This window comes from Pelophylax lessonae, assembly GCF_965119305.1.
Source record: "Pelophylax lessonae genome assembly, chromosome: 1".
Lineage (NCBI taxonomy): Eukaryota > Metazoa > Chordata > Amphibia > Anura > Ranidae > Pelophylax > Pelophylax lessonae.
The window spans coordinates 123,275,136-123,302,876 of record NC_138768.1 but is presented as its reverse complement, the minus strand read 5'-3'; the positions used below and the strand labels follow the sequence as shown (position 1 = coordinate 123,302,876).

The 27,741-nt window shown below is 45.0% G+C and overlaps 1 protein-coding gene across 1 annotated transcript in view; it reads left to right on the top strand.

Moving 5' to 3' along the window:
* The first annotated feature begins 1,820 nt into the window (after window positions 1–1,820).
* CMYA5 (cardiomyopathy associated 5) overlaps window positions 1,821–27,741 on the top strand; it is a 125,856-nt gene continuing 99,935 nt past the window's right edge. Inside the window, exons 1-3 of the mRNA XM_082268514.1 lie at window positions 1,821–2,053; window positions 8,945–9,537; window positions 24,258–26,113. Coding sequence (XP_082124640.1) covers window positions 1,935–2,053; window positions 8,945–9,537; window positions 24,258–26,113 — 2,568 coding nt within the window. The 5' untranslated portion in view covers window positions 1,821–1,934. The remainder of the gene's footprint in view (window positions 2,054–8,944; window positions 9,538–24,257; window positions 26,114–27,741) is intronic.

Sequence of the window (27,741 nt, the reverse complement as noted above, 5' to 3'; positions counted from 1 at the left end):
ATTTTCATTATATGTATTGATGGATTTCATGAACTTTTTATGTATAGCATGATACTTATGAGGATTGCACTAAGCACACCCATTTTAGCTCTGCCCCGTTTGTCATGATTATTTTGGTAAAAACGAATGCTAGAATGTGCTGCTGGAGGAAGAAAACTGTATAGATCCCCAAACAAGAGAAAGGAGAGTTGGGTTCATGTTAATTGAACTATAAAGAAATCATAACTTGGCATCTCCCTTTTCTACTCCACGTATAACTACCCCTCGGGGTTTCGCAAAACACCAGTTATGCGGAAATGGGAAGCCAAATTATCTCATTCATATCCTGAGAGTCAATATCTGGCGGCGCTCCAAGCTAACGCTACTTCTTCCGCCTGCATTGATCATTGGGACAATGCCCAGAAAATTCTACATAGATATTACATGACACCTCATAGAATACACATGATAGACAAATCCTTATCTCCTCTTTGTTGGAGAGAGTGTAATGGTAACGGGAAACTTATTCATGTTTTTTGGGACTGCCCCTTTATTAAACCTTTATGGAGGGATATTTCCTCCCTTATCTCCTCCATCATGGGGAAGAAATTTGTTATGTACCCTGCTTTAGCTCTTCTCAGTGTTGGTATACATGAGTTCCCTTACGGACGTTAGAACCGTAGTCGTTCACCTTCTTTCGCCACTAGAATAGCGGTGGCCAAGAGACGGCGAACCTCGTCCCCCCGACCATGGGGGAAATTAAGCATAGGGTAAACTTTCACTATACGATGGAGAAGCTGTTGGCATATAAAGAAAATAAAGCCTCCTTCTTTCATAAAAAATGGCACAAATGGCTTACAGTATCCCCTGACGTTGACTGAGTGTTTGCTTTAACTAAGTACAAGTTGGAATGTTTATCATCGGGACTATAGCATAATATTTTCATCTCCTTGTTTAATATGTCATCTGGTGCCCCTTCCCCTCCCCCTCCTTCCCCTCCCCCCAAGTACATCCTAGCGCCTTACTCAGACACTGGATAATTTAGCGATACGTTGAGCTGACCTTATGGTGCGTCTGTTCACTTACTTATTTTGTAGATACTGCTAGGTTTACCCTATGCCTTGTATATTGAGTCTGGACTGAGGGGGTGGGCGGTGGCAACTCCGGGCATGCCTGTCCGCAGTATGTTCCCAATAGGGGGGACAGGTATTGCTATGTCATGTCTGATAATTCCAGACTTGGGTGAATTGCCCTTTTCATTTAGCTCAGCCTAGCACAGGTATTTAATGGTATTTGGTTACTCCCTAGCACAGGTATTTAATCGTATTTGGTTACTCTCTAGGTTCATTATGTGAGGTTGTACACAGACCTCCATTTCTGTCGTTTATGTTTATATATATATATCTGTTTCATGGATGTACATCTGTATGTTCAGGTAGATTTCCTGTGTATATTATGTTCAATAACATGTTGTTCCTCTGTATACTGGAAATTCCTTTAATAAAAATTCATGTTTAAAAAAAAAAAAAAGAAATCATAACTTCCGTCACCATCTCCTAAACTCTCTATATTTTCTGAATCCAGCCACACATGCATAATGTTTTGTGTATAGACACTGTCATTGAAGGGCCAAAAAACTTGTGTAGGGACCCTCTGCTAATTATATGTAGGGGTAGATGACACCATAACAAAGTTGGAAAACGCCAATGCTGAGCAGTGGCTTAAACAAATCTGGCCCTAGGACCCAGCACAAGGATGTATGGGTGCTGAAAGAAAGCATGTGTGGTTGAAGCTGTTTGCTCTCCTGGGCTATTTTAAGACTCCCCTTAGTCAGGGGAATAGAAGCCACTGGCTGCACCCGTTGCTGCAATGACACCAGTTTCTCCGGGGAGCTCAGGGGAGGACTGATCTAGGGGAACACCACAAGACCCCATAAAAAGTGAAATACTGGAAGAATGGAAAGTCTATGTCCTCCTGAGTGTGACAAAGCTTCAGAAGTCTCCATCTGCCTGGAGGATGACACTTCTTCTGAGGCTGTCCTCAACTCTGAAGAAGTAGAGGAGCTGGCACAGAGGTATGCCTTGGGAAGTGGGGGGCATTCCACCTGTTACAGGGCGGTTGCGGAGGCGGGGGACCTGCCAAAGTAGAAACTTGAAAATCCCCTGAACATACTACAGTCTGCGCGTCCCTCCAGTGTAAATGGCTATTATTTCAAAGTCTGCTCTGCCTGTGAATAGGTTTATTCTATTTAAAGAGGCCTTGTAAGTGACAGCTGGGTTGTCTGCCACTGCCCCTCCCCTGGCTTTCTGGAAGCTGCTGGTCACCTAATGATCTAGTGCTGCCAGCATGTTGTGTCATTGTCAAATGCCTACTGTCCACTTTGCTGGTGGCATAACTTAAATTAGCACATGTCCAACTAGCTGTGTGTACATGTTACACATTTGACCTTTGTGTATTCACTTGCAAAGCTTCATTTTTTATCGGTTTTCATTGAGTGGAACAGCCATTAATCTATATATGTACACTGTCTATTTTTCTGTCTGTCTATAAATGTCTCGCCGCCATCTCTCAAATCTTAAAACGTGAACAGCCAATGACACAAATGGAACGATTCCAACATCTAAGTGAGCTTACAATCAAAATGCAGATTGCATTTGACATTGCGTGTAAATGTCTAAAAACGTGGTTATAGTTGACTTTGATTCTGGTCCACTTTATATATGTTGTTATTAGTGATTTATAGAGCATTCACATCTAGTACAACACTGTGCAAAGTAAGAATGAGGCCCCTTTCACACTAATGCGACTTGTCCCACGATTTTGGACTGCAAAATCGCATGACAAGTGGTTTTTCATTATTTTCAATGAGCCCCATTCATATCAGTGCGTTTTGAAGTCGCACCGACTTCAAAGTAGTTCCTGCACTACTTTGGCACAATTTTAATGCGTTTTGAGGTATATAGCCCTGAGCCATTGCTCAAAATCGCGTCAAAATCGCGGCAAAATCACGGTAAAATTGCGTCCGTAAGTGTGAAAAGGGGCCTGAACTACAACAATAACTGGCAGCTTTCAGGGCAGATGCTTACCACTTGGGAGAATGTAAGTATGCTGCTGCAGAATTTAAATTAATGATAGGGGTTATGTTTTAACTTATGGTAGGTCAGTATTGTGGTTAAGGGTTTTCAGGTAAGGTTTCAGGGGGGTCGATCTTCGGTAATTTTTCCCATCTTTACCACTTCAATACCAGGCACTTTCACCCCTTTCCTGCCCAGACCAATTTTCCGCTTTCAGTGCTGTCACACTTTGAATGACAACTGCGCGGTCTTGAAACACTGTACCCATATTACATTTTTATCATTTTTTCCCCCAAAAATAGAGTTTTTTTGGTGGTATTCGATCACCACTGGGTTTTATATTTTGCTAAACAAATTTAAAGAAATGTGAAATAACATTATTTTTGAAAAAAAAAAGTTTTTCTTTGTTTGTGTTATAAAATTTTGTAAATAAGTACGTTTTCTCCTTCACTGACAGGCAATGATGAAGCTGCACTGAAGGGCTCTGATGAGGTGGCACTGATGAGGAGGCACTAATATGCAGCACTGATAGGTGGCACTAATTTGCAGCACTGATAGGTGGCACTGATGTGCATTAATGAGCACTGATGGGTTGCATTGAATATATGGCACTGATAGGCAGCACTGATGAGGAGGCACTGACAGGCATTACTGATGGGCACTGATTGGCATCTGTGATGGGCACTGACAGGCATACTGATGGGCGCTGATTGGCATTTGCTATGGGCGCTGATTGGCATTTGCTATGGGCACTGATTGACATCTGTGATGGGCACTGATTTGCATTTGTGTTAGGCACTTATTTGCATTTCATAAACAAAAAAGCACAGCGCATAAATAAACAATGTGAATACATTTGTGATATAAAATGAGTGCACCAAATCATTAAAAAAGAAAGTGGATTAAAAGTAAATATATAAAGTCCTGTATATAGTTCCTTATGTGGTTGAAAGCAAATCCAAGAGCAAACAGGGTGACACTCAAGAGAAAGTCCACACAGGGGGCTTACTGGAATGCCAGTAACCCCCTAATGCAGGGTGGTCAAAGCTCACTTTTTTGACCAGAGATGGATCACAAAGGGTAGAAGGACATCCGCTTTTTGGGTCTGGTATTGATTTTAAGGGGAACCCAATGCCGAAATTAAAAAAAAGAGGACATGGGCCCCCCCCCCTAAATTAAATCCATACCAGATCCTTATCCGAGCATGCAGCCTGGCAGGCCAGGAAAAGAGGGGTGGTGTGAGCAAGCGCCCCCCCCTGAACCATACCAGGCCACATGCCCTCAACGTGGGGGGATACTTGTTGATGGAGACAAGGGCCTTTTCCCCACAACACTGGGCGGTGGTTGTGGGGGTGCAGGGAGGGGACTTATTGGAATCTGGAAGCCCCCTTTGATAAGGATCCAGCCTCCACTGTGTGAATGAGTATGGGGTACATTGTACCTCTACTCGTTCACCAAAAAAAAGTGTCAAAAAGAAATAAAAACATACACACAGTTTTTGACAATCCCTTTATTAAAAATAGATAAACAATGTCCCCTGATATAGATCCATCATCAATTATGATGCCCGCCGCAGGGCCGTACCCTTAACCACTTTACCACCGGAGGATTTTGCTGTCTTACGTCTGGGCCACTTTTTGCGATTCGGCACTGTGCGACTTTAACTGACAATTGCGTGGTCGTGCGATGCCGTACCCAAACGAAATTTACGTCCTTTTTTTCTCACAAACAAAGCTTTCTTTGGTGGTATTTGATCTTTTTACTTTTTGCGCTATAAACAAAAAAAGAGCGTAAATTTTTAAAAAATAACAATATTTTTCACATTTTTTTATATGAAATTCCCCCCCAAAAAATGTAAAAATCTAATTTTTTTTACATTTCTGGCCAATTTCTTTTCTGCTACCTATGTTTAGTAAAAAAAATCACAATAAGTGTATTTTGATTGGTTTGCGCAAAAGTTATTGCGTTTACTAAGGGAAAGATTTCTGTCATTTTTGGTGGTTTTTTTTTAACGAGTAATGGCGGCGATCGACGACTTTTTTTGCCGGACTGCGACATTGCGGCCGACAGATCGGACCCTTGACTGACATTTTTGACACTTTTGGGGGTACCAGTGACATTACTACAGTAAACAGTGCTATAAATATGCACTGTAAAAATGACACTGGCAGGGAAGGGGTTAATTTTATTGGAGAGGGAGGGGTTAATGTATGCCTGGTGCTTACTGACGTGTGTGGGGGGAGGTGACTGAGTGACACAAGGACAGATCGCAGGTTCAGCTATGCTGAACCCTGCAATCTGACCCTGCCTGTCACTTAGGAGATCCGCCCGCTTGTGTTTACCCCAGCGGGCGGATCTCCAGACTCGATTCCCCGACGATCAGGGAAGAGCAGCGGCGATCGCCACTGCTCCTCCCCTCACCTGACTCCCTCTGTGACTGAATACAGCGGGAGCGAGCCTCCGGCGGAGCGTGCGCGCCGCCGAGAAACGGGAGTGTCTGCCGACGTAGGTTCACGCCGTCAGACCTACAAGAGCCACTTTGCCGCATTACAGCTCTAGTGAGCAGTCGGCAAGTGGTTAAAAAGAAAAAAAAAAGCCCCCCCCCATGACGAAGGCTTACCGTCAACTGCCTGCTCCACCGTCTGTCAGTTCTTTAAATAGGTAAGGGGCAGGGCCACCTGGTGATGTCACCTGGTGGCACCACCTCATTGCGAATTCACTGACCAGTGCATGCTGGGTTAGTGATGCTCAGCCCGAACAGTTCGCCCATCTCTACTGGGCATGAGTATGTTTCTTAGAACAAAGAGGTTGAACTGGATGGACTATTGTCTTTATTCAACTTCAACTACTATGTAACTATGTAAGGACGGTGGGGGGGGGGGAGAGTTTTAATGATTAAATGTAAAGTCTGAGGGTTGGGTGGGTTTTTATCTTAATGCATTCTATGCATTAAGATAAAAAGACTTCTGAGTGAAGCAGCCCCCCTCAGCCCCTCTAATACTTGCCCAAACCCCCTCTCTATCCAGCGATGTCTATGAGTTCCTCAGCTGTCGTGGGACTATCTCTCTTGAATTTAAAGGAGCTGTAAAGGCAGAAGGCCACAAGTCTCTCAGCCATCTGGGGATTCTCCTTCCTGTTTGGCTGAGACACAGCAGCGGTGCCATTGGCTCCAATCAAAGTCAGTTAGCCAATCAGGAGAGAGAGGGGGCAGGGCCGAATGGCAGCTCCGTGTCTGAATGGACATGCGGAGCTGCAGCTTGGCTTGGGTGCCCCCATAGCAAGCTGCTTGCTATGGGGGCACTCAACAGGAGGGAGGGGTCAGGAGCTCCAGCCATGGACCCGAGAGGAGGAGGATCTGGACTGCCCTGTGCAAAACCAACTGCACAGAGGAGGTAAGTATAACATGTTTGTTATTTTAATAGAAAAATAAAGTGAACCTTTACAATCACTTTAAGTAAACCTGTGTTTTGCTTTATATAGGTCAAAGCAACAGGTTCACTTTAATGGCAGCCCCACCACCAGCACTGTTTTTCCTTCTCTCCCCTGTCACTACTTAGAGCTTATAAAGGCCTGACTCTCTTCATCCGTGCATGGGCAGGTTCATTTTAAGAGTTAAGGGTTCATTTGAAGGGACAGGTTAGGTGTGAGGGAGGGTTCAGATGGGAGGGGTTAAGTATTATTGTCCGCCTAACAATCAGGCATTTGCCAAAGGGTAGAGAAAATTTGGGGAATGGTTTTGCCAAAAAACTACTCCTAAAGAGGGGATTGTGTTTGACTTTTGTGATTCTATCTATCTGTCTGTCTGTCTGTCTGTCTGTCTGTCTGTCTGTCTGTCTGTCTATCTATCTATCTATCTATCTATCTATCTATCTATCTATCTATCTATCTATCTATCTATCTATCTATCCTATTCTATCCTATTCTATTCTATCTATCCTATTCTATCTATTCTATTCTATTCTATCTATCCTATTCTATTCTATTCTATTCTATTACAATCAAGTTCTAAACGGGGTATACTAGAAAGACCTCTCTGCTTGCTCCAATACTAAGGAAAAGAGAAGAGAATATAATTTCGACAAATGCATAAACAATCCTCTTGAAGTTTCTGTGTCCTGGTCATTTTTTTTAAATTAAGAAAAAAACTATTAGTATTATTAAAGTAAATGTAAACCCAATCACTAACATTTCAAATATGCTTTCACATGATATTGTAATTTCAAGCATGTTCACTTTTTAAAATATGCAGCTTTTATTAAAACAATACCTCTGGTGATCCTGTCATGAAGATCCCATTTCAGGTACTTCTTGGTTTGGGGTGACTTCTGCCTTCCACTTATGCTCTTGTGTTGTAATCTCGGTCACATGGCAGTCGTGGTTGACACTGTCAGGCTGACACAGTGCACAAGCACAGTCCATGATTTTTACTGTCAGGATGAGGGTCCACATCAAATGTACTGTACATGTAGACAGAAAGTTGCTGAGAAATGGATCAGCAGCAAAGAGACTAAAAAACATAAAACCTATAATAAAAGTATTTTTTGAAAAAAAAAAAAAAAGTACATAGTTCTTTCACTGTGCTTTAGCAAATTAAATAATATCTACTTAGGCTTTAGATCTATCAGGAAGGTTTACGGGAAGGACAAAAACTAAGGTTTGATACTTTTCAACATTTTGTAAATGAACCCTGTTCCTCAGTCAGATCCAAAGCCAAAATTATTTATGAGCACAATTTTAACCACTTGCTGACCGCCGCAAGTACATATACTGCGGCGGTCAGCCCCGGCCAGGCAAAGTGACATACCGGTACGTCACTAGCCTGTCACTGGCTTGTGAGCCAATAGCGGGCAAGCACGCGCCCGCTAAGGCACGCGCCCGCCCCGGCTCGTTCCCTAACAAGTCAGTGCGCGTGACTGGCGGACCCGATGTCTGCCGGTCACTCGCGATCGTTCGCCGGGAAGGGAGAAAGGCAGGCGGCTAATGTAAACAAAGCCGCCTGTCATTCTCCCCTGTGTAAAAATGGGGATCAGACGGTTCTACTATGTAGGACCGTTGATCTCTCTTTTTACACTAGTAGCCATGTCCCATCACAGTTAGAAACACGCCCCTAGGGACACACTTAACCACTCCCTCTCCAATACAGTTAACCCCTTCCCTGCCAGTGTCATTTTTACAGTAACAGTGCATATGTATAGCACTGATTACTGCAGTAATGTCACTGGTAACCCCAAAAGTGTCAAAAATGTCAGTCAAGGGTCCGATCTGTCCGCCGCAATGTCGCAGTCCCACCAAAAAAATCGCAGATCGCCGCCATTAGTCGTTAAAAAAAAAACACCAAAAATGACAAAAATCTTTCCCTTTGTTAGTAAACGTGATAACTTTTGCACAAACCAATCAAAATACGCTTTTTGCGATTTTTTTTTTTTACCAAACATATGTAGCATAAAACAAATTGGCCGAAAATGTTAAAAAATTTTGATTTTTACATTTTTTTTTGGGGGAATTTCATATAAAAAATGTGAAAAATATTGTTATTTTTGCAAAATTTACGCTATTTTTTTGTTTATAGCGCATGATCAAAAAATCGCACAGGTGACCAAATACCACCAAAAGAAAGCTCTGTTTGTGGGGAAAAAAAGGATCTCAAATTCGTTTAGGTACAGTGTCGCACGACCGCGCAATTGTCCGTTAAAGTCACGCAGTAAAAAAATCGCAAAAAACCCCCTGGTCAGGAAGGGGTAAAATCTTCCGGGGCTTAAGTGGTTAATACATTTAGGTATCTAGTTAAACGTGTACTCATTTAGGTTTTTTGGTATTATGTAAATGCTCCCTGTCCCTGTGTGTTTTTTTTTGTTTTTTCACCAAAAACCTTTTTTTTCTGTTTACTTCAGTTTGAAAGATGCAGTAGAAGATGAAGATGTGAAACCAAGACTCCAATGTCTCATGTCCAATCCAGACTTCTCTATGGTGACAGTGCAATGTGAAGACAGCGGAATCCATTGGGAGACCACATCAAGCCGATGCTCCACTCCATGGGCGTCAGAAGCCAGCACCACCTCAGATGTCTACAGCATGGAGAGTTCTTCTGCAGGAACGCTACCTGGCAAAGTCATCTTCATCATGGATGAAGGCAAGTTGCGCAGGAAAAAAGTTAAGCCTACATCCTCTGGAAAGTTTTCACGGCTATCATCACATCACAAGAAAAGTGGGGATAATCCCAAACCATCTGCTGACAGTGTGGGGGAATCTTTCAAGCAAGCCCTGGAGAAAGCTAAACGTCACCTGTCCACTCACACAGAAGAAGTCAGCACTGACAGCTCTGCAAAGTGTCCCGAAGAACATACAGTGCAGAATTCTGAAGTGCCGAAGCTGGATGTCAGCTCAGAGAACACAACACAAGAGGAGAAAATGAAACCCGTCCAAGCTGAAGCCACCGCTATCCCACCAGACAATCAAGAAGAGCAAGAAAAGTGCACTAACACAGGTAGGAAAGGTCATTGTCCTCATTTTCCAAGTGCTGCTCATTTGGATCAATTTATTAGAACAAATGGGGTGAATACTTGGTGTCCTTTAAATAATGACGAAAATTGCCTGTCAAAACAGTAATCCGCCATCTTGTCAGTTTCTGTTAATCATTACAAGGATTGGACAGTTCTGAGTCTGTTATCACAGGCAAGTAATTAGGTGCCAGACATGGCTAGATCTAATTTATCATATTTATCTGAGATGGCAAGCTAATAGGCAGTCTATTCTGGATACCCCAGATGTCAATACCTCACAGGTAACTTAATATTTCATCGGGAACACTTATGAAACATCTTTACAAAATAATCCATTTGTAATTGTCATCAGAAGCTTCTAATATCTTCATCCAAAGACACAAATACCGTAAAATGTACTTCCTTTGTATTTTCTGGGTGGGTGGACTGCTGAGCGTAGGAGGTTTCTGGAATTAAAAGAGAATTGCAGTCTAGATTAACATTGTCAGCGTGTGTAAATAATGTCATGGGAATTTAATTTCTCTTATTTCATTGTAAGCTGCAAAAATGTTTTTTTTTTCCTGAAGGTTACATCGATGTATTGGCTAGTTTGTTGTCAGCAAGCAAATAACGTAAGATGATGGACATACAGTGGAACTCTACCCAAAACTTTTTTCTTAGTTTTGGGTGAAGTGGAGCAGAGTTTTATCCACTGCCAGACCATTCACTGTTTTCTGTTACCATTATAGGGAGATTTCCGACTGGCACAACTGAGATCTGCCTCAATCAATCTCCTAGTGCAGGGGTTCTGGTGCCACCAATCTCCTAGTGCAGGGGTTCTGGTGCCACCAATCTCCTAGTGCAGGGGTTCTGGTGCCACCAATCTCCTAGTGCAGGGGTTCTGGTGCCACCAATCTCCTAGTGCAGGGGTTCTGGTGCCACCAATCTCCTAGTACAGGGGTTCTGGTGCCACCAATCTCCTAGTACAGGGGTTCTGGTGCCACCAATCTCCTCGTGCAGGTGTTCTGGTGCCACCAATCTCCTCATGCAGGTGTTCTGGTGCCACCAATCTCCTCATGCAGGTGTTCTGGTGCCACCAATCTCCTAGTGCAGGGGTTCTGGTGCCACCAATCTCCTAGTGCAGGGGTTCTGGTGCCACCAATCTCCTAGTGCAGGGGTTCTGGTGCCACCAATCTCCTAGTGCTGGGGTTCTGGTGCCACCAATCTCCTAGTGCAGGGGTTCTGGTGCCACCAATCTCCTAGTGCAGGGGTTCTGGTGCCACCAATCTCCTAGTGCTGGGGTTCTGGTGCCACCAATCTCCTAGTGCAGGTGTTCTGGTGCCACCAATCTCCTAGTGCAGGGGTTCTGGTGCCACCAATCTCCTAGTGCAGGTGTTCTGGTGCCACCAATCTCCTAGTGCAGGTGTTCTGGTGCCACCAATCTCCTAGTGCAGGTGTTCTGGTGCCACCAATCTCCTAGTGTAGGGGTTCTTAAACCTTCTAATATGTAATTGTAAGCTGCAAAAATGTTTTTTTTTCCTGAAGGTTACATCGATGTATTGGCTAGTTTGTTGTCAGCAAGCAAATAACGTAAGATGATGGACATACAATGGAACTCTACCCAAAACTTTTTTCTTAGTTTTGGGTGAAGTGGAGCAGAGTTTTATCCACTTTCAGACCATTCACTGTTTTCTGTGACCATTATAGGGAGATTTCCCGACTGGCACAACTGAGATCTGCCTCAATCAATCTCCTAGTGCAGGGATTCTGGTGCCACCAATCTCCTAGTACAGGGGTTCTGGTGCCACCAATCTCCTAGTGCAGGGGTTCTGGTGCCACCTATCTCCTAGTGCAGGTGTTCTGGTGCCACCTATCTCCTAGTGCAGGGGTTCTGGTGCCACCAATCTCCTAGTGCAGGGGTTCTGGTGCCACCAATCTCCTTGTGCAGGGGTTCTGGTGCCACCAATCTCCTAGTGCAGGGGTTCTGGCGCCACCAATCTCCTAGTGCAGGGGTTCTGGTGCCACCAATCTCCTAGTGCAGGGGTTCTGGTGCCACCAATCTACTAGTGCAGGGGTTCTGGTGCCACCAATCTCCTAGTGCAGGGGTTCTGGTGCCACCAATCTCCTAGTGCAGGGGTTCTGGTGCCACCAATCTCCTAGTGCAGGGGTTCTGGTGCCACCAATCTCCTAGTGCAGGGGTTCTGGTGCCACCAATCTCCTAGTGCAGGGGTTCTGGTGCCACCAATCTCCTAGTGCAGGGGTTCTGGTGCCACCAATCTCCTAGTGCAGGGGTTCTGGTGCCACCAATCTCCTAGTGTAGGGGTTCTTAAACCTTCTAATATGAGCAACTAAATAAGATAATTGTTATCATACTGGGACCAAAAAAGGGAATGTTTAGGGCTTGTTCACATTTGCATTAATCCTCTGTGGAGCAATCCACAGTGGATTGCTTTTCAGAGAGTATTTGACAGTCAGTGAGGAGGTGTTATGTTGCCTCCTCACCGCGTATTTTACTTCCTCAAAAGCCGCAGCACTGTGCTGCAACCAGCGGCGTGACCCAATTCACTTGAATGGGTCACATTGGTTGGCTGGTACTGCCTGCCAAATGCGACGGGGGGATCATTTGGTCTTGTGCCATGATGCAAAGCATTGCATCTGCAGTATTTGTATTCCCTTGTATGGCTGCCTTTGCAGCTTGGAGGGGTTTTTAGGGAGGGAGGTAAAAACATGGCACAACTGGCTCCATTTCTGCAAGCTTGTAGTAAAGCCAAGAGAGATAAAATCCCAATTCTTTTAGGAATAGACATTTCCAACGTGTTTTAGGTCTCCTCACCTATTTAATCTTGCCTAGGTTAATGCCTCCTGCCTCCCACCTCCCATGTGCTCTATCCCCTATATATGTCTGTATTTAAAGTCAGTGAGCTTTGACTCTCCACTGATCTGCTAGTCAAGTGGCAACCCACCCTAAACTTGTCCATGACCCAATTTGGGTCCTGACCCACAGTTTAAGAAACACTGTCCTTGTGGGTTCCTCATAGGAATGTGTGGAGAATGCCCTGCATCACTTTAAACATAGCAGCACTGTTTTATGTTTAGAAATGTGTATGTATAAACTGTAATTATACATGTACTTGGGGAATTATGTTTTCACTGTCAATGTAGGCTGTGCTTCCTGATTGTGCCTTATTTAGGCTGCCCATAGATGGGTCATTTTTTTATTTTTTTTTGTTCAACTAGTAGGTTGACTGACCCGATTCTCAAAACCACAAATTTGAGGTGGATGGGGAATCCTCCCTTCTGTGTCATTGTATTCTGACAGCGGGTAGATTTCCCTGCTGTCAGAATACACAGATCAGCGCTGCATGCTATATCCTGCAGTGCTGATTGAGAGGACATTTTCCAGCTGGGCGGTTGTACAGAAGTTGATCGGTAGATCAACGTCAGTGCAAATGCAGTGCCCATTCATGGATCACAATTCGGCTTGTCCCTGCTTAACGCGCTGAATTTTGATACATCTATGGGCAACTTTATCCTCTTATCATACTGACAATTTAAAGGAGTTGTAAAGGCAGAAGGTTTTTTTTATCTTAATGCATTCTATGCATTAGGATAAAAATCCTTCTGTGTGTAGCATTCTCCCCAGCACCCCTAATACTTACCTGAGCGCCATCTCTATCCAGCGAAGTCCACAAGTCCCTCAGCTCTCCTTCCTGATTGGCTGAGATACAGCAGCGGTGCCATTGGTTCCAGTGGCTGTCAATCAAAGTCAGTTGCCCAATCAGGAGAGCGAGGGGGCAGGGCCGAACAGCAGCTCCGTGTCTGAATGGACACACAGAGTTTGCAGCTCGGCTCGGGTGCCCCCATAGCAAGCTGCTTGCTGTGGGGGCACGCAGCAAGAGGGAGGGGCCAGGAGCAGCAATGAGGCACCCGAGAAGAGGAGGATCCAGTCTGCTCTGTGCAAAACCAACTGCACAGAGCAGGTAAGTATAACATGTATATTGTTTTTTTTTTTTTTTAAACCAGATTTTACAATCACTTTAACAGACAAAGCTTGTCTGGTTGTGGTGAAACATCCACAAAGCTCCTTGCAGCCAAACCCCATAAATCATTTTTCCTAGGTTTTGAGTAAAATAAAGCATTTCAGGATGCAGGATTTTTTATACGTGGCAAAAAAGAGGTATTTTTTATAGTAGAATAGTATTCATTTACATGCATGTGTTTGCATGACAGAAATAAAATGCTCCCGTGCTCAGGTGTGATGCTTAGAAGGAAGAAGAAAGAAGGAATCTTCTCTTGGCTAGATTCTATGGATGTGGCACACAACCGTCTTGCTGCCCTCTCAGGACTGTAGGAATCCTTTAGCAAACTACAAAACAACAAAGGAGAGGGCGCACCGACCTAGTGCATTACCATATTACCATTTTTTTAAGAAGAAATAGTAACAATGCGTTAGCCATTTTGAGATGTTACGTGGTCTTCCTTATGGTGATTTGAAATTGCTCTCACCTGCATTTCTTGATATGCTTGTGCATGACATGCGTTTGTGAGTATCTACTAGTTGCTATTTCTTCTTAAAAAAAATAAATTAATGGTAATGCACTAGATCAGTGTGACCTCTACTTTGTTGTTTTGTAATGTGTTTGCATAAGTCAGTTAACAGTAAGTACATTTAAACTTAAAGTGAATTTAATTTTCTTTAAAAAAAGGGCAGATGCGATGGCCCACTTGGTTTATTCCTGATGTGACTCTTCTATATGTATTTTTTTTTTTGAAAATTTGTTTTTATTGAATTTTTGCACAAAAAAACAGACAAGACAATGCCACGCAGGGCAACAAGCATAAACAGTGACAACAGGTCAAACCCCTCCCATACCACCCCCCAACACTCCAGGCTGCATCCAGCACGTCCAGTGCAAAAACAAAGCTTCCATCAGTAATAAAGATACCCCTCAAGTCTGCTCCAATTATCCAGTAGTAAGGTCATAGAACATATAGATAAGTCCAGCACAGAGCCCACTAGCAGCAACCCCATGGCTTAGTCAAAAAATAGAGAGACTTCTATACATACAGTAAGAATACAATGAACAGGAAAATATCACCAACCGGCATGTCCATCCCCCCCCCCCCCCCAGACAATCCCGAACAGTAGCACACAGAACACTAAAGCTGATCAACAGAGGTCGAGGCCGGAGAGTCTATCCATGTTTTCCATACTTTATCAAACTTGCGGGGGCATCCCCTACTGAGATACGTGGCCTTATAGAGCGGAGTCACTTTATTAACCAAGCCTTTCCAGAAAAGGATCGTGGGAGCCAAGGGACTCTTCCAGTGTAAGAGCAGAGCCTTGCGAGCATAGAAAAGCAGTAAGCTGACCAGAGTACGAACGGCCCTCGCAGGGGCCAAGCCATCCACCAACCCCAAGAGGCAAACCTCCACGGAGCTGGGGACCGGAATCTTAACCACCTCCACAATACAAGCTAAGACGGATGCCCAATAGTCCTTGACCACCGGGCACCCCCAGAAGATGTGACTGAAGTCCGCCGGTGAATGGGAACAACGCCAGCACTCCGCCGAGGCCGTCTGATAAATACGTGCCAGCCTCGCCGGCGTGTAATAAATCCGATGCAGAAATTTAAAGTGAATCAGACGGTCCCTCGCAGAGACCAGGTAGGCGAAGGGTGAACTCCACATATCATCCCAGTCATCACCATCCAGGTCAGGCACCTCCTCCACCCAGCGTTCCCGACACCTACGTACAGCAGGTGGAGTGATAGCGAACAATTCCCTGTACAATTCTGAGAGAGGCTTCCGCATATCCGCCGCTTGTATCGCCGTTTCAAGAGCTGAAGCTTTAATCACAACCCGAGAGGAACCGAATTGTGCCACAAACGCATGGCGAAGTTGAAGATAGCGAAAAAAATACCCATTTGGAAGATCATAACGCGCCTTCAGGGCATCAAAGGTGCACAGCTCCCCACCAGAGACAATATCCCCCAGCAACTTCACCCCCTTAACGGCCCAGATGGTAGGATCAGGGATCGAGGCAAAATGAGGAAACTTGGGGTTCCACCACAATGGGGAGGCCGGGGAAACACCAGTGGCTCCTGGCTCCACCAGCACCTGCATCTGTTCCCAGGTTTTGATGGTAGAACGCATCGTTCCTGTCAGCTTAAATGTAGCCCTGGACCCTCGATGCAGTAAAAGGCAAAGACTTTTGTAGGAGCCCAAAACAGCCGCCTCCAGCACCGTGGCGGAGTCCCCATCGTCCCCCGCAAGCCAGCGTCGCGCCACCACCCCCTGCCCAGCCAGGAAATATTTATAAAGATCAGGTAAAGCCAATCCCCCCTGACCCCAGGGTTCCTGCAACACCTGCAGACCAATTCTAGGAGGAGAGGTACCCCAAATAAAGGGACCTATCAGGCCATGAACGCGGCGGAAGAAAGAACGCGGGACCCACACCGGGGAATTTCTAAGGAAATACAGAAAGACAGGGAGAAGTTTCATTTTCACCAAGTTAATGCGCCCCAGAACCGACAAAGGTAAGTCGCGCCACACCTCCGCCCTGCGTTTAAAGACCTCCAGCAATGGGTTAAGATTCAAAGTAAGATAATCCGCCACCCTCGCCGACACCCTGACTCCCAGGTAGGTGAACTCCATCACCCATTTCAACGGTAGCGCCCCATCAGCTGCAGCAATGGCACCAGGATCAATAGGGAGCATAGTGGATTTATCCCAATTTACCCTTAGGCCGGAAAACTTTGCAAAAGTGTCCAGGATATTGAATACCGCCCGCAGGGAAGCATTGGGATCCTTCAAAAATAAAAGCATATCATCCGCATAAAGTGCCAGGCACTCCTTAATGGAGCCCACTTCCAGAGCCCCCACCTCGGGAGATGCACGCAATGCAATAGCCAAGGGTTCAATCATCAGAGAGAACAAAAAGGGTGAAAGAGGGCAGCCCTGCCTAGTCCCCCTTCCCACTGCAAAAAAGGGAGACAGGGAGGATCCAATCTTCAACGCCATACGCGGGGAGGAGTACAAGAGGGAAATCCACTTGCAAAATTTAGGACCAAACCCCATGCGCCTCAGCACCACCCCCATGTACCCCCAATCCACCGTGTCGAAGGCCTTAGCAATGTCCAAGGACACCACCACCCTAGTGCCAACCGAGGCATGGGACACCTGCAAATGAGTTAACAGACGTCGAAGGTTGGTGTCCGTGGACTTGCCCGGCATAAACCCGGTCTGATCAATGTCCACCAGGGAAGGCAAGACCACCGCCAGCCTAGTAGCCAAGACCTTCGTGAGTATCTTGAGATCCACATTGAGTAAGGCAATGGGGCGGTAGGAGGAACACAGGGTGTGATCCTTCCCCGGCTTGGGCAGGAGAACAACATACGCCTCGAGCATGGAACCCGGCAGGGCCCCCTGATCGAAACACGCAGCATACAATGCAGGGAGTCCGAGTACTGCCGATACCATTCCACCGGGAACCCATCAGGGCCCGGCGATTTATTGGAGGGAAAGGATGAGATGGCTCTCTCTATTTCCTTCAACGTGATGCAATTGTCCAGCCACGCACTGTCCTCACCCTCCAAGACCGGAACCGGCAAGCCAGATAAAAGGCGCTCCAACTCCTCCAGGTCATATGCAGGCAGGGGGGAATAGGTATCAGAGTAGTAATCCATAAAGACCCGGGAGATCTGCCCCGGGTCCCTAACCAGTTCCCTTGAACTAGACTTGATGCACGGAACACTTACCGAAGCCCTCTGATCTGCCACCAAAAAGGCCAAAAGCTTACCATTCTTGTCTCCCTTCTCAAAAAGTGACTCCGCTCTATGTTTAAGGTTGGCATGCGCAAAATCAGTATCCAACAAGGCCAAACGCCTCCTGGCCTCCTCCAGGGCCGCATAGGCCGCCGGTCCCGGAGTGGCCGAGTATTCATCTTCCAACCTACGGACCTCCAGCAGAACAGCTTCTCTGTCAGCATTAGCCTCCCTACGAGATGCCTTAATCGCAGAGATGTAATGACCCCGCATAACCGCTTTAAAAGCATCCCACAGGACTACCCCTGCCGTGGACGAGGCATTATCTTCCCAATATGTAGGCATCTGGGGCTCTACCTGCTGCATCACCTTGTCAGTTTGCAGCCAACCCAACGAAAGGCGCCATGCACCCCTAGTTCCACCCGCTCCCACCCGCAGAGTCAGCAGCAGTGGGTTGTGATCAGAGAGGCCACCCGCCAAATATGTAGCATCCTGGACCAAAGCAAGACAAGGCCCATTAGCAAAAGCCAGATCTATCCTGGACGCCGTTCTGTGCACCCCAGACCAACAGGAGTAGCCACGTACCCCAGGGTTTTTCCAGCGCCACAGCTCCGTAAGCTGAGCCGCGGAAGACCAGGACACCAGTTCAGGAGACGACAGTCTACCCGGGTTAGAGGAGTCCAGCCCGCCGTCCAGAACAGCATTGAAACCCAATGCCATAATTAGAGGAAGGTGCATATAAGGGGCCAAGGTCACCAGGAGATCCACCAGAATCTGAGAGTGGAACGGGGGAGGTAAGTAGACACTCACCAGTACCACCTGCCGGTGAAAAATCTCCAGGAGAACAATAACATACCGTCCGCCAGGATCCGTAATTACCTTTTGAATCGAGCAGGGTGCATTTCTACCCAGCAAAATAGACACCCCACGGGCATACGTGGAGTAAGTGGCATTGAAGATCCTCTGAACCCAAGGCCTCTTCAAGGCAAGCACCCTGCTCCCATCCAAATGCGTCTCCTGGAGGAGGATAACATGCGGTTGAACAGATTTAATATACCTAAAAATGGCTGTGCGTTTTACCTTGTCATTGAGACCCCGCACATTCCATGACATGATTTTAAGTAGCTCAGCCATAGAACAGCAGAGGGACACATAGCAGGAGGGAGCCGGAGGACCAAGCACAGCCCGAGGACCAACCCGATCCCCCGACTCCATCCAGACATTCAGCAATACAGACACATGAGTAAAAAAGAACAGTGACCACCGGAGGGAGCCTGGAGCCAAGAACAAAAAAACATCCCTGCTGTGATACCCAAACCTGGAACAAAAAAAAGTGCAACAGGGTACCCAGCCTAATCCCAAAACCCAGCAAAAATTTTAAAGGCATGGCTGCAACATAAAAACCGCAGCCGGCGTTACTCGTGTCCACCAAAGGCAGCCCCAAAAAAGGGGGGGGCCGTTAGATAGTCATTCCTCAAAAAAAGGAAAAAAAACCTAAAGGGAGGAAAAATAGAGTCAAAACAAAAAAGAAAAAATTGTTAGTTCAACAACGTGTAGCACACAGAGCTCCAATGACCTGTAGACCATTCCACAGCCCCAGGAATAGAAGCATGGATCCAGCCCAGGGCAACCCAGGAAACTTCAGGGCAGGATCAGCAATACAGGAACCATAGATGTCCCCCCATCAGCAATTGAGGAGGCAGACCGTGCGTAGACAGGAGCTGCAAATAGGAAGTACAGTGCAGCAGGGCCCCAAGAGCCCCATATCATCCAAGAGAGCAGGTGCATCAGAGGAAATTAGATGGAGTCCAACCAGTCAGCAGCCTCCCCCGCCGAATTGAAGAAAAGGACAGATCCCTTGTAATCCACACGCAAGCGGCTCGGGTACATCATGCCATATTTCAGGCCCTTGGTTCTCAGGAGTTTGCGCACTTCAGTAAAGGATCTGCGTTTTTTCTGCGTCTCCACAGAGAAGTCAGGAAATAACATTATCTTGCTGTTCTCAAACTGCAATTCCTCCTGTCTCCTGGCCTCAGAGAGTATACGATCCCTGTCACGGAAGTTCAAAAAGCGGACCAGAAACGGGCGCGGGGGGGCCCCGGGTGGCCGAGGTCCCGTGGGAACCCTATGGGCCCTTTCCACCACATATGTCGGGGGAGGGGGAGGCAATTTGAGTAGATCACAAAAGAACTTCTCAGCAAACAATGTAGAATTAGATCCCTCAGCCTTCTCTGGCAAGCCGACCACCCTGATATTGTTGCGACGCTGTCGGTTCTCAGCATCCTCCATCTTGTCCGCCAAAGCATTCACCTGGGCCTGCATGGCAATGATTTGTGCCTAATGGGAAGCGGTAACATCCTCCACCTCAGACACCCGGCCCTCAGTCTCAGTCAGGCGCCCCCTGATTTTATCCAGATCATGGCGGATTAGGGTACACTCAGAGGCCAGGTGGTCAATCCGGAGCATCAGGGCAGTTTTTGAGGCGTCTATAGCAGCCAGTATGGGAGCAGTAATATCCCCCCCTCCATGCGACCCCCCAGTCTGTCCAGCGGTCCCCAGCAGTGACCCCTCGGTACCCGAGTCCTTAGGCTGTGCCAGAGGAGGGTTCCCGGCCCCCGCAGACATCCTTCCCGACTTCAAGAAGGCCTGGGCGCCTGTGGCTGCAGAGGAAGAAGATGAGGCCTGGACCTGCAAGATGGCGGCGGCCGCTTTCGCGCCTCGCGGCGGGACCGCTCGTTTAGGCCGCGGGGTCGGTGCTGAAACCCGGGATTTTCTCCCCGGCATCCGTGCCCCACCTGTGCCCGATGCGGAGGAGGGCAAAACCGCCGCGATCCGAGGCACAGGGGCCGTGGATGGAGCCGGATAAGGTCAGGATGGTGGAGAGCTCTGCTAACACACGTCCGGCGCCGTCTACATCCCGGCCACGCCCCTCTTCGTCTATATGTATTTAATGTGGTTTGCATAGCTCCTAAATGTCCCTCATTTCGAATGACTGTCCCTCTTTTGGGACCAAATCCCCCTGTCCTTGGTGCAGCCTCAGTTGTCCCTCTTTTTGGTCTGATGAGTACATCTCTATACAAAATGTACTATTTTACTAACAAAAGTGTTATTCTGCACTGATTTTTTTTATCCCACCTCTATTTTACTACAGATGTAGAAGCCCTCATCGGTAAAAGCCCATATAAACTAAAATATAGGTCAAAAAAGCACTTGTGTGGTCCAGCCGAACATTTTCTGCATATTAGATCCCTGTAACTGGTGCTTTGGAAGGTATCAGGACAATATCCCCCCGGGCAATATCCCCCGGGACAATATCCCCCCGGACATTATCCAACGGGACAATATCCCCCCAGACATTATCCCCGGGACAATATCCCCCCGGACATTATCCCCCGGGACAATATCCCCCCGGACATTATCCCCCAGGACAATATCCCCCCGGAAAACATCCCCCTGGACATAATCCCCCTCGGGACAACATCCCCCCAGATAATATCCCTCCGGGCAATATCCCCCGGGACAATATCCCCCCGGAAAACATCCCCCTGGACATAATCCCCCTCGGGACAACATCCCCCCAGATAATATCCCCCCGGCAATATCCCCCGGGCAATATCCCCCGGGACAATATCCCCCCGGAAAACATCCCCTGGACATAGGGTTAGAGGGGGGATATTGTCCTGGGAGGATATTGTCCGGGGGGGATGTTGTCCAGGGGTGATATTGTCCGGGGGATATTGTCTGGGGGATATTGTCTGGGGGATATTGTCCTAGAATCGCTTTGGCAAGGATGTGTCCTTTGCCTACATACTGTAGGCTAGTGGTCCCTTTATCATTTTATAAAGTTGGGAGGTATAGGTTTGCATTTGCTCTATGCTTAATAAAGTGGTTGTAAACCACAGATGTTTTGAACGAAAAAAAAAAAATCAGGTGATGGCTTAATGTGCTAGTATGCATTGCATACTAGCACATTATGAAATACTCACATTGGAAGGAAGCCTTCCAGCTCTGTACTGTAACCACTGAATAGGCTGACATGTTCCCCCGGTCTTTTTTCTTGGTTCGCGCACTTCAGCTATGTGATTTGCCGCAATGACGTCACTCCTGCACATGCGCGTGGAAGCCCTCGGTTCCGGCACAGAGCTCTGACGTTTCGGCAAGGTGTGCCAGACCTTTAGAGCGCATGCGCCAGTGCGGTCACTGGCTGCATGCAGGGTATTATTCTCCTAAACGGTGCACGTTTAGAAGATATTCATTTTGCCTAAAGGTAAAAATGACCAAGCGGGGTTCACTACCACTTTAACATAGAATAATAAGAAAATCCTGGCCTCCTAAACATAATTTTGAACTTTCCTCCTGCTAATTTAGTCATGCCTCTGTGTTGTTGATCTCAGCTTCATATTAAAAGTATTGACTCGCAGATTCTCATTTACACCCTTAAAGTGGTTATAAAGCTTAAACACTTTTTACCCAAATGCATTCCCTGCATTAAGGTAAAAATGTTTAAGTAGCAGTATCACCCCTCACCCCCCCCCCCCTCCCTACTAACTTGAGTCCTCACTTGATCCAGTGCTGTGCCCATCTGTAGCGGTTGTCTTCTCTACCCGCTCTCACAAGCTTTGCTGAGGTGGGGGTAGCTAATGGCCAAAGGTTTTATTCACGTCTTTTCTTGAGGCTTTACATGTTAATAGGGAACTTCACCCCTATATGTTTTTTTCCAGTTTACCTTTTTTGGTGTTTTTATGAACAATTCACATACTCACCTGCCCAGCAAATTTAGTGTTGTCTTAGGTCAGGCTGGACTGAAAAAAAAAAAAAAACAAGGCAAATAAAAACTTTTTTTGAAGTTTTTGGTGGTGGGAGGTGGAGAGCAATGATGCCCAGCAGATCTGGTGAGTGACAGTCTGCTTTCAGTTCCTATAGGCTCTCTTAATTTGTTGTATCCTCCAGACCTTTACCGTTATTGTTGCCCGTCTCTGGACTTGTTTTATCTTATCAATATGTTTTTGTTAGCGAGGTCTCCAGAACTGGTCACAGTATTCGTTTTGGAACCACATTTCCAAAACTTTACTTTTGCCACACAATTCCCTTTCACGTTCGCTCTAGTCTACTTTCTCCTTCCTTACTTTTCAATGTCTCTTTCAATTCCATCAGTTCCAAATTTTCCTTTTCTAGTGTCACTAGAGACACTTTTCACCACCTGACATTCAGAAGAATCCAACAACAAGGGTAGGCAATAAATGCTTTTCACACAAGATAGACTTATAAGTAAGAATCTTTCCCCTTCCCTTCCCAAAAAATGAGTTCTGTAAAACATATTGGAATGGTTCTGATATAAGAAAAGTCATTTTTGCAGGTCAAAACTGCCTAATAACCCAGAATTGCATGAACTACAACTTACCTATTTAAATATGGCATTGTACGCATTGGAAATATGCAACACAAACAAGCAGATCACTACATGTTCTTTATTATAAAAAAAGGTCAGTGTTGTCCAACTTAAATACAAACACATGTCAAGTGCGGGGCCACATCTTAACCACTTAAGCCCCGGAAGATTTTACCCCCTTCCTGACCAGGGGGTATTTTGTGATTGGGCACTGCATGAATTTAACGGACAATTGCACGGTCGGTCGACGCTGTACCCAAATGAAATTGATGTCCTTTTTTCCCCACAAACAGAGCTTTCATTTGGTGGTATTTGATCACCTGTGCAATTTTTTGATCATGCGCTATAAACAAAAAAAGAGCGACAATTTTGCAAAAATAACAATATTTTTCCCATTTTTTCACATGAAATTCCCCAAAAAAAATGTAAAAATCAAAATTTTTTAACATTTTAGGCCAATTTGTTTTCCGCTACATATGTTTGGTAAAAAAAAAATCGCAATAAGTGTATTTTGATTGGTTTGCGCAAAAGTTATTGCGTTTACTAACGAAGGGAAAGATTTTGTCATTTTTATTTTATTTTTTTTTAACGAGTAATGGCAGCGATCTGCGTTTTTTTTTTGCGGGACTGCAACATTGCGGCGAACAGATCGGACCCTTGACTGACATTTTTGACACTTTTGGGGGTACCAGTGACATTACTACAGTAATCAGTACTATACATATGCACTGTTACTGTAACAATGACACTGGCAGGGAAGGGGTTAACTTTATTGGAGAAGTAGGGGTTAAGTGTGTCCCTAGGGGCGTGCGTCTAACTGTAAAGGGGTGTGGCTTTTCATGTAACAGCAGAGATCTATGGTCCTACATAGCAGGACCGTATGATCTGTGCTGTTACACAAGGGAGAATGACAGGCGGCTTTGTTTACATTAGCCGCCTGCCTTTCTCCCTCTGTAACCGACGATCGGGAGTGACCGGCGGACTTCGGGTCCGCCAGGTCACACGTGCGGGGATCCCAGTGAGCAAGCGCGCGCTCGCCCCCTATTGGCTCGCAGGCGAGTGACGTACCGGTACTTCACTTTGCCTGCACGGGGCTGACCGCCGCAGTATATGGTTAATTTACCATTTTTTTTTTTATTTTACAGTTTCTAATCCAAAAAGATTAGGTTATGAAAAGACAAGCAAATAACAGAAATAATCCCCTTCCAGTAAGCTCTACCCTCAAGGATCCCTTCACTCACATGCATACTACCTCTGTATCCCCCTTTAACACCAGCCTGTAATGAAGCAGCATGCTGCCACAGACATGGCCTTGCAAAGGAATCTGGTAAGAGGAAGCAATAATAAACCTTATACTATACCCCTACATTGGTATCCAGATAACCAGCAATAATATCCCTCAGCATTGGTGTCAGTGTCACCAATAATTAACCCCCTTCATTGTTGTCAGTGGTAGTGTCTGCAATAATAACTCCATGGGTCAATTAAGTAATTGAAATAGTATGTTCAAGATAGCCTTTACAACAACTCTGTGAAAATATCATATATATTATTTATTCTTATCTTTTAGAGCCTGAAAATATAGAAAAGGACCCGGAGTTGAAACACGACAGTGCAACTTCCGCATCTTGTCCAGTAAAGGATGTGCAAGACAAGAAAACAACGAATACAGTGAAACAACCACAAGTTACAAATGCCAATGTTACAAATGCCAAAAAATATAAAGGACGTATTCCACAGTCATTAGTTGAAAAAAAAGCTGAAATAGTATCAAGTCAGCATGACATTGAAAAATATCCACCATATGTACTTGAAGAGTTAAGCAATGTCTTAGAAAACATAGCTAAATTATGTAATCCACAAAAAGATGGTCTGTCCGATATAAATGAGCCACCTAGCACACAATCAAATGTGTTCAGTATTGTTTCAGATGGCTCAGAGATTTTAAACATTCTGGCTCCAGATCTTATCTCAACAGTTGACCAAGATGCAAGTGAGGAGATGCAAGACAGATTAGAATACCTTGAAGAAAACCCCATGCTTATGCGAAAACAGCTTTTAGATGAAGATGATACACAATCGGATACTATGCCTGATGAGCTTGATCAGACAGATAACAGAACAGTAGAAGAAGAAAATGTGATAACAGTTTCAGCAAAACCTTCTCATGACATAGATTATTTTGAAAAGTTTACATTGATTGATAACAAAATACCTATTGATACTGAATTTAAAATATTAAGCCAAGAGCTTGACATAGGCCATGATGCAAGAATGGAAAATGATCTTTCTGTTGAAAGAAAACCATCTCCCGAAGAGGACTACTATGAGCTGCATAGTCTGGATGAATCTTTCTATGGTGTGGCCTTTGATAACTTGTCACACTATGGAGCTGGTCCACCATCAAGCCTAAATGAAGATAAATGCAATCAAAATAAGGAGGTGAAGAAAACAAATGGAGCAACCTTATTTAATCCAGATGAAGGTGTACTGACCAAATCGTTCTTTTTCCCCACTTCTTACCCAATAAACCCGGAGCTTTTAGAGGAGCCTCCTGCTTTGGCTTTCCTTTATACAGATCTTTATGAAGAAGCAAGAGGAAGTAAAACAAAACATGAGCATGACCGCTCAGATGCAGAAAGTACCTCTTCTTTAGAATCATTTCATAGCAGAATTTCAGATGATGATGGCACTGGAATCTATTTTGAAAAATTTAACCTCAAAGATGAGATCCCAGGTGGTGCTGACCAATCTGATGAAGAAGAGTTTTACAGCGATGAGGGCAGTGAAGAGGAACAATATGTAAGTTATGAAATTTTGCCCAAAGAAAATCTGGAATCTGAAGCTAGGAAAGATAAAGAAGACACACCATCTGCTTTTTCAAAAATACCTACAAGGGAGATGCCAACAAGGGACCTTCCTGTTTCACTACAACATAAAATAGATTCTACAACTTTGTTGCAGGAAAGTGGTAATTTCAGGGAAAATGATGACACTATAAAAATAGAAGCACCAAAACCTCACATTACAAAACAGAAATGTATTGCAGATGAGGAAGAAGTTGATGAGACCCTGGACTACGTCATCATTTCTCCAGATGACCTTGAAGAGGATGACGTTTCTTTGAAGGAAATCACATTTGAAGATCAAGAATCTTTAGAACGTGAGAGTGACTTATTTTTGGATTCTGTACAAGAGGCCACGCAAGAACAGGAAAATTCTGGCTTTGAGGTTATTGACCAGGAGAAGCCACAAGATGATGTATCTAAGGAGGTACCTGAAACTTCTCTAGAAGAAGATAAAAAAGCTCAAATTGACACTTTCTGCAACACATGTAAGATTCCCATAGTGGCTATTGATAACGTTTTTGGCGATCACAAAAACCATGATGTTACAACTTTGGAAAATGCTGTGAAATTAATGACGGTAAGTCTTTACTCTTAAAAAACAAGTACACATAATGGTATAAAATGTTGCAAGATTAACTGTATGAGAATTTAAATAGGTCTGTTTGAGTTAGACAATAAAAAAGGTTGTCACTTAAATATCAAACTTTATGCTTTCATTGATGACTAACATGGTTTAACTTTTCGCTACTACTCTGCCAGATGCTGTAGCCCATGATGACTAATTTGTACACTTTATTTTCTGAGCTTTCTCACTTACTAATAAAATCTGTTTAGAGATAAATATGTAGTCTGCTTTTACTAAGCTCCTAAAATGCTGGTTGCCTGGCATCCTCTGCATACAGTACTTTATGAACCACTCAACAAGAACAAAGAATGCACCAAATCAGAAATGCCAATTTAAATATTTAAAAATGGGTGTACTTGCATGCTGTTATGTTGTGCTATTGAGTGTTTTAAGACTACAAAACTTACCTATACACACTCTCTGAGCGTGTTTTAATGTGCAAAATTAAATTCAAAAATGGTACTGCACTCCCTAATGCTAATGTGCTAGTATCCCTTTAAATCTGTTTGCATAGAAATTTTTCAGAATCAGCATATCATATCAAACCATACAGTGCCTTGCAAAAGTATTCGGCCCCCTTGAACTTTGCGACCTTTTGCCACATTTCAGGCTTCAAACATAAAGATATAAAACTGTAATGTTTTGTGAAGAATCAACAAGTGGGACACAATCATGAAGTAGTACGAAATTTATTGGATATTTCAAACTTTTTTAACAAATAAAAACCTGAAAAATTGGGCGTGCAAAATTATTCAGCCCCCTTAAGTTAATACTTTGTAGCACCACCTTTTGCTGCGATTACAGCTGTAAGTCGCTTGGGGTATGTCTCTATCAGTTTTGCACATCGAGAGACTGAAATTTTTGCCCATTCCTCCTTGCAAAACAGCTCGAGCTCAGTGAGGTTGGATGGAGAGCGTTTGTAAAACAGCAGTTTTCAGTTCTTTCCACAGATTCTCGATTGGATTCAGGTCTGGACTTTGACTTGGCCATTCTAACACCTGGATATGTTTATATGGGAACCATTCCATTGTAGATTTTGCTTTATGTTTTGGATCCTTGTCTTGTTGGAAGACAAATCTCTGTCCCAGTCTCAGGTCTTTTGCAGACTCCATCAGGTTTTCTTCCAGAATGGTCCTGTATTTGGCTCCATCCATCTTCCCATCAATTTTAACCATCTTCCCTGTCCCTGCTGAAGAAAAGCAGGCCCAAACCATGATGCTGCCTCCTCCATGTTTGACAGTGGGGATGGTGTGTTCAGGGTGATGAGCTGTGTTGCTTTTACGTCAAACATAACGTTTTGCATTGTTGCCAAAAAGTTTGATTTTGGTTTCATCTGACCAGAGCACCTTCTTCCACATGTTTGGTGTGTCTCCCAGGTGGCATGTGGTAAACTTTAAACGACACTTTTTATGGATATCTTTAAGAAATGGCTTTCTTCTTGCCACTCTTCCATAAATGCCAGATTTGTGCATTATACGACTGATTGTTGTCGTTGTTGCAGTTCATCCAGAGTGATCATAGGCCTCTTGGCTGCATCTCTGATCAGTCTTCTCCTTGTATGAGCTGAAACTTTAGAGGGA